This window comes from Drosophila suzukii, chromosome X (genome assembly GCF_043229965.1).
Source record: "Drosophila suzukii chromosome X, CBGP_Dsuzu_IsoJpt1.0, whole genome shotgun sequence".
NCBI classification, from domain to species: Eukaryota; Metazoa; Arthropoda; class Insecta; order Diptera; family Drosophilidae; genus Drosophila; species Drosophila suzukii.
The window spans coordinates 29,830,635-29,842,513 of NC_092084.1; the positions used below are offsets into that span (position 1 = coordinate 29,830,635).

General features: G+C 39.3%; 1 protein-coding gene across 1 annotated transcript; it reads right to left on the reverse strand.

The window, feature by feature from the left end:
- Positions 1–9,564: 9,564 nt before the first annotated feature.
- On the reverse strand, positions 9,565–10,209 carry LOC118878205 (uncharacterized). The gene has a single exon (XM_036820032.2). It carries the CDS (start codon positions 10,207–10,209, stop codon positions 9,565–9,567), a length of 645 nt encoding a protein of 214 aa, XP_036675927.2.
- Between the last annotated feature and the right edge of the window lie 1,670 nt (positions 10,210–11,879).

Below are 11,879 nucleotides of genomic sequence, written 5' to 3' on the forward strand. Positions count from 1 at the left end.
CCCCGATGTATGTTTGTAATTGACCCGAAAGATATAAATTTAATAATTTAATAAAAATTTAAAAGGTTTTTGATATTCACTTTTAAAAAGAAGCAAAAAAAGTAAAATCAAAACTGGTTAATACTAATATTACAATTGTATTAATCTAATATGAACAAGGAAGAACGCTATAGTCGAGTACCTCGACTATCAGATACCCGTTACTCAGCTAAATGGAGATATGCAAGCAGCATAGCGAGATTAAAATGCGCCACCTACCGGCGGTATACAGATTTAACCGTTATGGGCGTTAGAGTGGGCGTGGCAATCGATAGGTATCGACGAGACCAATACATTTCCGTTAAAATTTTTTATCTAGCATGAAAATTGTGGGCGTCACAAGTATTTGCGACTTGTGGGCGTTAAAGTGGGCGTGGCAAACTTTTTTTTTGAGTCAATCGATAGGTATTGATGAGAACAATACATTTCAGTTAAAATTTTTATTCTAGCACCAAAACTGTAGGAGCCACAGTTTTGGGCGGTTTGTGGGCGTTGGAGTGGTCGTGGCACATTGCTGAAACAAACTTGCGCTGCGTAAGAAGCATAGGAATCTGCACGCCAAATCTCAATAGCCTAGCTCCCATAGTTTTCGAGATCTCAGCGTTCATCCGGACGGACAGACAGACGGACAGACGGACAGACGGAGAGACGGACATGGCTAGATCGACTCGGCTAGTGATCCTGATCAAGAATATATATACTTTGTGGGGTCGGAAACGCTTCCTTCTGCCTGTTACATACTTTCCGACGAATCTAGTATACCCTTTTACTCTACGAGTAACGGGTATAAAAAGACAACAATAAAAAACACACCATTTCTTACCACTCGGGCGCAAGCCCTTTACAAGCAACCATGCACGAGCCACCAGACATAGCAAAATACACTACGAGATCGTATCAACTAGGAGAACCCAAATTTATAGTAATTAAAAGTAAAAATGAAATCTCATTCCAAACTGTTTCACCTTTCATTATCGAAAAATCTGTGGACTTTGCCTGCGGAGGAAGAGTTGAATCCGTGAAAAAAACCAGAGACGGCGGACTTTTGATAAAAACTAAAAACAACACACAAGCCACAAAACTTCTAAAACTTACCAAAATCGCAGATATGGAAATAACAGCAACCGAACACAAGACACTTAATTTTTCAAAGGGCGTTATTTACTGTAATGACCTTAGATATATAGATGAAGAAACAATCCTCCAAGAATTAAAACCACAGAAAGTAATTGAAGTAAAAAAAATCATGAAGAGACAAAACACCAACAATAACACCAACAACTACAGCAACACCAACAACAACAACACCACCAACAACTACAGCCTAACCGAAACCGGACTCAAAATAATTACATTTGGAACCTTCAACTCCCTGAAATACTGCGAGTTGGCTACGAAACTGTTCGCGTACGCAACTACATCCCTCTCCCACTACGTTGCAGAAAGTGCCTACGTTTTGGACACCCTGCACCCATATGCAAGAGCACAGAAAAATGTTTAAACTGCTCAGATGAAAAACACACCAGCGAAAAAGAACTCTGCAAAAACGACAAAAAATGCCTAAATTGCGTAAACAATCCCGAACTTCACTCTCAACACAGCCCTTTGGACCGCAAATGCCCCACATTCTGTAAACAACAAGAGCTTACTGCCATAAAGACTACCGAAAAAGTCGATCATAAAACTGCTCTGGGTATTTACTTTGAGCGACACGGATACAAAACAAGAAATTCTTATGCAAACACACTTACAAACACCACAACACACCGATCTTCAAACACTCCCGCATCATCAAATGCACAAACTACATCCACATCCTGCGATCACAACCGATCAAACACACCTACAACCTCATCTGCATCAATCAAAACAACACTGGCACCGAAAAGAATTCTCCAAAACCACAACCAAGACGACACCGAAGCCATGGAAACGGACAACATGAACCCCACCAAAATAACAACCGCATACGGATCTCAACTCACAAAGGACCTTAAACTAAAAATATTCCCTAAAGATAAGTCAAACCCCCTCTGTACTAACTTCAAACCAACTAAATCAAAAGCCAAATCCTCTAACAAAAACAAACATACCACTAACAGCGACAGCGAATCAGTTTAACAGCCACAGATCTCCCCTGCTCTAAGGTTCAACCTCAGAACTTCTTACACTATCAAAATGTCACTAACTTTAATTCAATGGAATATTCAAGGATATACAAATAACTATAATAACCTCCTAATCCTGATTAAAAAATACTCTCCGCATATCATTACGGTTCAAGAAACACACATACAACACACTAACAACATACCAACTCCAATAAATTACATACTACTAACAAACATAGCCACCAACAGATTTGGCTGCGTAGCGCTATTAGTACACAAGTCAATTCAATATTCTATAATAAACATTCCAAACGACCTTGAAGCTCTAGCAATACACATTAATTCCAAGGAGAACATGCACATTAAGACAACATACATTGCCCCAAACAGAACCGTCACAAACCAAATGCTTGAAGACACTTTGTACAATAATCAAACACCCTCACTAATTCTAGGAGACTTTAACGGATGGCACCCTGCCTGGGGTTCCCCGAAAACTAATTCTCGAGGAAAAACAATACAACAATTTATTGACAACACACAGCTAATCTTACTAAACGACAAATCCACCATACACTTCTCAACACACAATACATACACGCATATCGACCTTTCACTTTGCTCAGCAACACTAGCCCCACACGCCAAGTGGGAAATACTTAATGATCTCCACGGCAGCGACCATTTTCCAATAGTTATCTCCCTGTTCCCTCCAAACAAGATAAACAAATTTTCAAAACCATTTTTTATATTAAAAAAAGCCAACTGGGAGCAATACGAGACTCTCACACACAAACATAACGAAATATTTCCCACTTCAGTAAATGTCAATAAAGAAGCCGCACAAATGAACAAAATTATACTACATAGCGCAAACATTTCCATCCCACAAACCTCAGTAAATACAAAACCCTACAGGGTCCCCTGGTGGAGCAAAAAACTAGCCCAGTTAAAAAAAGAAAAGCAATTAGCTTGGAAAGCACTTAATCGCAACATCAACCTTACAAACATTATACACTACAGACGCTTAAACGCCAAGTACAGGTTTGAAATAAAAAGAAGAAAAAGCGAAGCTTCCAGCTCCTTTACATCCACCATACAACCAGAAACTTCTTCATCCAAAATATGGGGCAACATAAGACGCTTCTGCGGCCTTAACCCAATCAAACAAATTCACGCCATACTTAATCCCAAAAACAACACAACAACAACAGATACTCTCGAAATAGCCAACTCCTTCTCCCAACACTTCTCAGAGCTCTCAAGCGACCTAAACATTTCAGACGAATTCCGAAATAACAAATATAAAATCAACACAGTCAATTATACACCCACTTCAACAGCCAAATCTATCGAGAAAAACATAACTTACCTTGAATTGTTTGCAGCACTACAAACACTTAAAGAATCCACTCCAGGATTAAACAGAATTTCATTCGAAATGATACGCAACAGCTCCCTTACCACAAAAAACAGAATAAAAAACCTTTTCAACCAAAATTTTCGACAGCCACATACCCCAAGCCTACAAAATAAGCCTAGTCATTCCGATTCTTAAGCCAAAAACTGACAAAACAAATATCTCTTCATACAGACCCATTTCCCTCAACTGCTGTCTAGCAAAAACACTAGACAAAATCATAGCAAAAAGACTATGGTGGTTTGTGACCCACAACAAACTTTTAAATACAAACCAATTCGGCTTTAAAAAAGGCAAATCGACTTCGGATAGTCTACTATACGTAGACCATCTTATTACGAAGTCAAAGAAGCACACCTCCCTCGTCACTCTTGACTTTGCAAGAGCCTTTGATCGAATAGGGGTGCACACTATAATTGATCAACTACAGGAATGGAAAACAGGCCCAAAAATAATTAATTACGCCAAGAACTTCATGCTGAAACGTAAAATATTTGTCAGAGTCGGTCCGCACATGTCAAATTCACTCCCATTATGCAATGGTATCCCACAAGGATCTCCTATATCGGTAATCCTATTTCTTATCGCATTTAACAAGCTCTCAAACATAATAACTTTACACAGAGAAATTAAATTTAACGCATACGCCGACGATTTTTTTCTCATAATAAATTTCAACAAAAACAAAAACCTTAACTTCAACCTAGACAACTTATTACAAGACATAAACAGCTGGTGCTCATACTCAGGGGCATACCTATCCTTAGCTAAGTGCCAACACCTCCATATCTGCCAAAAGCACAATTGCACCAGCACCATAAGCTGTAGCAATACACCAATACATCAAGGAACTGCACTAAAAATCTTAGGGATAACCATAAACAGTAAATACAAATGGGACACACACATAAGATCACTTCTTCCATCACTTCACCAAAAATTAAATATCATTAAATGCCTCTCCAACCCTAAATTCACTTGTAATACACAAACACTACTTCACGTCGCGAAAGCAACAGTCATAGCAAAATTGGAATATGGCCTGTTTCTATACGGACACGCTCCGAAAAGCGTGCTAAACAAATTAAAAACACCCTTTAACCCAGCAATTCGACTAGCCCTTGGCGCCTACCGAACCACGCCCATAAATAACTTGCTATACGAAGCCAACATCCTCCCTTTAGAGCAAAAACGAGACCTCCAAACAGTTGATCACAAAAAACCTGATATTTTCGAAAGATACACCAACACACAAACTTGTCAAACAAAGAAAACCAAAAAAAACCCATCAACCATAGACCGCACAATAAACCTTTGTCAAGCACTAAATCTCCCCTATGAACCAGTAAAACTACACAAATACTAGCCACCTTGGGATCTCCCAAATCTCATAGACACAACATTTAGAGCGTACAAGAAGCAAACCACACCACCAGAGACATACAGGAAACTATACGAACATACCAAAGACGGATCAAAAATGAACTCCACCATATCATATGCAATCACAACAGATACTTATATCATTAAATATGGTATCCTACCCCCATACTCATCAGTACTCTCCGCAGAAATAATAGCCATCCTAGTAGCGATCGATCAAGTCAAAAGCACAAGGGGAAAGTTCATGATCTGCTCTGACTCTCTCTCAGCAATTGACGCCATAAGAAACACAAACAACAACAATTTTTACTCTAACAAAATCAGATCACTTCTTACAAAACTGTCCCCAAAAATTAAAATATTATGGATCCCTGGCCATGTAGGCATAGCAGGCAACGAGCTAGCCGACCAAACCGCAAAATCGGCAAGCAATATGCCCCTTATTTACACAGGCACTTAAAACTAGAATTCCTAACAAGAAATAAACTAAACATAGAACACTGCAATCAATGGTATAAAAACATTAACAAAGACAATTCAAACATCGACAATTATTGCAGATCCTTCCATCCCAAATCGAGCAGACTCGATCAAATTAAAATAATACGCCTCAGACTAGGCCACACAAAACTTACACACGAGCACTACTTTAATCAAAACCAAACTTCACCCTGCCCCTTTTGCCAAGGCGACAATAACATACCCACATTCATGCCCTTCACTCCTCCCTACAAAACTATCTATCTTCAAAAACACAAACCCAATAAATCTCCTCAATGAACTCAACCCAGATAATTTAGAAAAAATCTTACTTTTCCTAAAAGCTTCAAACCTATACCACAAAATTTAATAAAATACCCCAAATGTACATAAATAAAAATTTACCAACTTAGTAGCCAAAATACAAATAACAATATGTAATCAAAAAAAAATAATACACTTAATATCATTAACTTTAAAAGCCGAAGGCCTTGTTGCCAGCGCTTTACCAATTAAGTTAGTCTAGTTTTGTAAACTTCTCTATCTGTAATAATAATAATAATAAAATTATAATACTTATAACTCATTCCTTTATATAAGTCATTTTCTTAATATTTTATTATTTACCATTATATTATTAAAGATTTATCTATGTTATACTATTAACTATATTAAATAATTATTATAATAGGGGTCTCTTCGCCGCTTCGCACGGTGATTCGTCCGTCATGATTTTACTTTCACTTGGGTTTTCTTACTAAGATGCGCAGCAAGTCGCAATTGTTCGTGTTGCCCGTTCGAAGGTTCTCGAAAGAATTAGTCCTAAACACTCTAATACTCTGCGCAACTCTATCGTGTTCTTGTCATTCTGTAGTCACTTCTCATATTTAGTTTATTCTCTACTACCTTTAATTTTACTCTGCTTATTGAACAACAATTGAGCCACACTCGGCTAAGGTGAGTTCCCACCTACCCACGCTATTTCCAATGACAGGTTTCTCTCAGTTTCATTTATTTTATTTTACATTAAATATTATCATTATTAATTCACTCGACACGGCTAGCTTGTACTCTTCTGCGAAAACCAGACCATTTGGCTTACAACTTATCACAACACATTACAGGCTCTTGCCGCCACTTGCGACGATATGCACCTTTAGTGCCACAATTTCTCATCAGATCAAATATAGCCTCTGTGTGTGATGTCCTGTGCACCCCTCTTAGGTGACAGGTCTGAAGTCATCTCCTGTGTCTATTTCAACGCCATCACTCTCTTCGACCAACTCAGATTTAACTCGTTTATCTGGCAATTTTCGCATGCTCTCATGCGGATACTTAAAACTTTTTTTACTAGTCAATGATTTCGATAGGTAACGATCACCTTCCAGCAATTCTGTTACCACAGCCAGTCCTTTAAACTTGAGATCCAATTTCGTTTTATGCCGTTCCTCACTTCGTAGCAAGACATGATCGCCAATCCCATGTTTCACAATTTTTGCCTTATTTTGATCAACTCTACTTTTATCACTTCTTGCATTTTTATCCAAATTCTCTTTATCTTCTGCCCTAGCTTCCTTACAATGCATCTTAGGTTCAGCTATTATGGGTAACATGCCCAAAGGTATTGCCTGCCTTCCTATTAGTAATTCCAAGGGTACAATTCATAGCTACACCAGTTTACAAAAAAAAATTGATGAAATACGCCTTCAAGGAAACCTTTGTTTTCCCGTAAGGTGCATATCCCTGATTAAGAAAAGAGCACTTAAAATTTTTTCTATGGTACCAATTTTTTTTAAGTGTAAAAAACGTTTTTCGCACTTTCTAAATATTTTCTAACTTGAGTTCTGATAAACCGAATTCGGTCATCAAAGACTCATTTTACAGGTAATAGAATGCCCTTTAACTTTTTTATACTTATCATTGAGTTCCATTCATAAGTTTAGAAGCTACCCTTCGTCAAAGTTGAAAAAGTTGGAAAAAATTCAAAAACGCTGGCATAAATGGCTTCATTAAAAATAAACGCCTAAAAACCTAAATTAGTTTTATGTTGTTTTCTTGAAGGCTGAACCTTGAAGGAGAACATGCGCCATTGATCACGACAATCCGTTGGTAAATTAATTTTTTACACATTTTTAAACGTATATACCCAAGTTCGGTATTCGGGAGCAGCGGCCATTAAGCATTATTTTAAATTTTCAGTGTTGGGGAACGTAAGAATTTGGTGCAGATTTCCAGATTTAGATTCCGTAGCCTTGTACGCAGCGCAAGTTTGTTACGTGAATATGCCACGCCCACTCTAACGCCCACAAACCGACCACGCCTGTGGCGCCCACAATTTTCATGCTAGATACAAAGTGTTAGCTGAAATGTATGGGTCTCGTCAATACCTATCGATTGATCCAAAAAAAATTTGCCACACCCACTCTAACGCGCATAATGCTTAAATCTGTCTACCGCCCACATAACCATATATTGAGAGCACGGGTAGGTGGCGCATTTCAATCTTGCTTTGCTGCTTGCATATTTCCATTTCCCCTTAGTCTCGTTAGCTGAGTAACGGGTATCCGATAGTCGAGGTACTCGACTATAGCGTTCTTCCTTATTTTTTGTTAACTGGTGTTATTTATAGCTATTTACGGGCAAGCTAGCTGTGGACATTACTTGGCGTGTAACTGCTGAGAGCATCCAACGATTCTCCACATATTTCATAATATTTGTTTCTTTTAGAAATGACTATTAGTAAATGTCTTATGTCTACGGAGCTGAACATTGTTGAGCAATGCAACAGCATATTCTACATGCCAGGGAACGTGTCTACGAGCGGACAAAGCCCTTAACCAGAAAATAAATGCAAAATATTGAACATAAGTTAAAAACAAGAAAAGAATTTAAAATTCAATAAAAAATAATGCCCACGATGTCTTAAAGTATTGGACCATTCGTGTCCTTAAAAGTAGGGCAAAAAGTCTAAAAATATAAATTTTTAGACAGTGCGTGACCTAAAAATGAACTTTTAGTCCATTTTAAATTGCATGCATGACCTAAAATTTGGTTCATTATTTGTCTGAGTGTAGAACTCAGTTCAGAGAAAATAACTCTTCAGGTTTATTGGAATGCGCCTAGATCGCGCTTGAGTCTTATTATAGCGACTTAAAGTTAGAAGACAAATTTGATATATATTTGGCATATGTATATCTTACAACGATTTCACTTTTAAGTTTTTTAGATATGCACAAAAGAATATAAAAAGCCAAAGCTCGTTTTGAAAGTATTTATACCCGTAAAAAGTCAAAGGGTATACTGGATTCGTCGGAAAGTATGTAACAGGTAGAAGGGAGAGTTTCCAACCCTACAAATAATATATATTCTTGATTGGGATTACTAGTCAAGTCGACCTTTCCATGTCCGTCTGTCGGTCCGTCCGTACGCTGAGATCCCGGAAACTATAAAGGCTAGAACGTTGGGTCTTGGCATGTATATTCTTGAGCTTCTTGCGCAGCGCAAGTTTATTTTGCTCCAACGCTTACCTAGTATACCCTTTTACTCCACGAGTAACGGGCTTCACTTTTCAAAAACTTGTGATATTAAACAAAAACAAACATTCGCACCTTCAACATACAAAAGTTCTAATCTCAAGTTTCTTGACGAAAATGTATTATACGATCTACTAAAGTGCATTTACTTTCTAAATTTTTCTCATTTGGCACGCCGCTGTATAATATACCTGTGTAGGTAATAAGCTGTACGATTTTGAAAAAGAGTGCCTATCGATTGACCTAGAAAAAGTTTGGTACACCCACAAACGCTATTAACGCTTAAGTCCGACTGTTCCCCACCGTCTTAAAGATTTTGTAAAGGTGAAAATGGGATTTAGTTTTGTTCGCCCATTTACCTAAAAATTGTTCAAGTCATCACCGCTAGGTGGCTCCCTGAAATCTCGAAAAAAGTCGCTTTGCTGCTTGCATTCTCCATCTCCCTTGCGCTTCCTTTAAGACAATACAAGAGAGTCCGTAAATAAACTCATTTTACATTTAATGGATGTGTTATATATTATTTTGCTGATGTAATATGAACAATTATGCATAGAACATATGGCTCGATTTCCTAAGTCTTTGGTGAAGGCTGATAAACCTATTCGTTCTGCTGCTCACCCTGCTGCCCGTTCTGCCCCCCGTATTGACCATTGGCCAGCTCCTCGTCCATCTTATGTTTCTTGGCATTGAGCAGATCCCTCTGATCGTAGGCCTCTATACGCTCCTCCAGTTGGTCGACCTCCAGCCACATTTGGGACGCCAGAAGCCAATTCGGCGGTGGATTGTCGTTGATTAGGGTCATCAAAGTTTCCAGACGTTTACGATCCCAGTGATTGGTATTTTCGCTTCGATTGGTCATCAGGTACTGCAGATATTCAATCGGTTGCTTGCCTTTATTCGGGATTATCACACGGTCGGTTGAATCCAGAGTACCGTCGTCCACCGCCTGGCAGGCCTTCTCTTTCAAATCGGGAACAAACGGTGGGCAAGCCGCCGGTTGTTTACATATCAGGATGGAAGCGGCCAACGGTTCTGCCTGCGGATTGACCGCCGGCATCAGGTGCGTGGCCAAATGTTGGGATGGCGGTATCTGCAAGGCATTCATCTTCTTGCGCTTCGACGGACCCATTGCCAGGACATTCGTTTGGGTGCCAACTGAACGCCGGGACGCGGTCTCGGTCGTCTGCACTACCCGTACCACGCTCCCCGGTGCGATCATCGAAATGCGTTTCTTTGGGGCCATGGCTGTGGCTAACTGAATATGCCGAAATTGTATAGATTTTTTTACTTTTTATAGAAAGGCGCTAGAGCTTGACGTTGTCGATAAGTTCCGATTGCAATAATTCAGCTGTCACAGGAAAACGAATGGCCTACTAGCTCATCAGATTTTAGGAACAGGGCTGCCACCTAAAAGCCATAACTTAATGTGTTTTTGTATCCCTCGATAGCCAATTTTTTGGTTTACGACAAGACCGATTTATTTTGGACACATATTTTTTATTAACTTTTAGTGTAGGGGAGTGTAGGGTATGAACGACTCGTTTTTTGAATGCCACTTTTCCAAAAATTAATATGTTTTAAAAGTTTAAAAGCAGAAAGTTGTTGAAAGTTACTCGTACAGTAAAAGGGTATACTAGATTATACAGAAGGAAGCGTTTCCGACCCCATAAAGTGTATATATTCTTGATCAGGATCACTAGCCGAGTCGATCTAGCCATGTCCGTCTGTCCGTCTGTCTGTCCGGATGAACGCTGAGATCTCGGAAACTATAAGAGCTAGGCTATTGAGATTTGGCGTGCAGATTCCTGAGCTTCTTACGCAGCGCAACCACGCCCACTCTAACGCCCACAAACCGCCCAAAACTGTGGCTCCTACAGTTTTGATGCTAGAATAAAAATGTTAACTGAAATATATTGTTCTCATCAAAACCTATCAATTGACCCAAAAAAAAGTTTGCCACGCCCACTTTAACGCCCACAAACCCCCCAAGCCTGTGACGCCCACAATTTTCATCCTAGATAAAAAATTCTAACTGATATGTATTGGTCTCGTCAATACCTATTGATTGATCCAAAGCCCACTCTAACGCCCATAACGCTTAAATCTGTCTACCGCCGGTAGGTGGCGCATTTTAGTCTCGCTTTGCTGCTTGCACATCTCCATTTAGCTGAGTAACGGGTATCTGATAGTCGAGGTACTCGACTATAGCGTTCTTCCTTGTTGTAACTGGTACACTCACAGAGGATGTGCCAATATGCACGCTAAGCCAGGCGTTAATTCAAGATTCTTGTTAGAATGTTTCAATAAAATCAGACCCACAGGTTTTAAGAAATTCGCCTAACAGTGGACCAACCTCGGATTTTCCTATACAAAAAGAGGGACAAAAACCAAATTACCTTTCTTGCTGTAATCCTTCAGGGCCTATTCGATTGTTAATACAAAATTCGAACCGAAAACTTAAGCCGGGAAGAGAAAGCACTCCTACGCTTGGGCTATTGTCGGGCCTAGAGTCCTCTTCACCTGCGATCGGGTCTAGCGCATTTCCACCTCAGCTGTTAATGAGGCGGCGTTCAGCCCACCCTTCCATTGGCCGTCCCATATGCGGTAACCCTTTTTCTTTCACTGTGAGAAACTATACGGGAGTTTCGGCCGGCTCACAAGGAAACCAAAACGCTTTAGACAAACTACAAGCTCACTTTAAAAAAAAACTATAAAAAAATTACTTACATATAACCAAAAAAAAGAAATGATTTCTCCGGCCAACAATTTGAGATTGTTCTGCTTGGCGAGATTAATTATTTTTCTTCGCGATCGCCGCTTCTCCATGCATCTCTTTTGCACCTTCCTTCACCACTTCGTTTTTATCCACTTTGACGTTATATGCGGGGTTTTTTTTTACGGATTTACAACGAC

What these genes read in the sequence shown, in the direction of transcription:
- LOC118878205 (XM_036820032.2), bottom strand. Translation starts at nt 10,209, where the DNA reads ATGGCCCCAAAGAAACGCATTTCGATGATCGCACCGGGGAGCGTGGTA.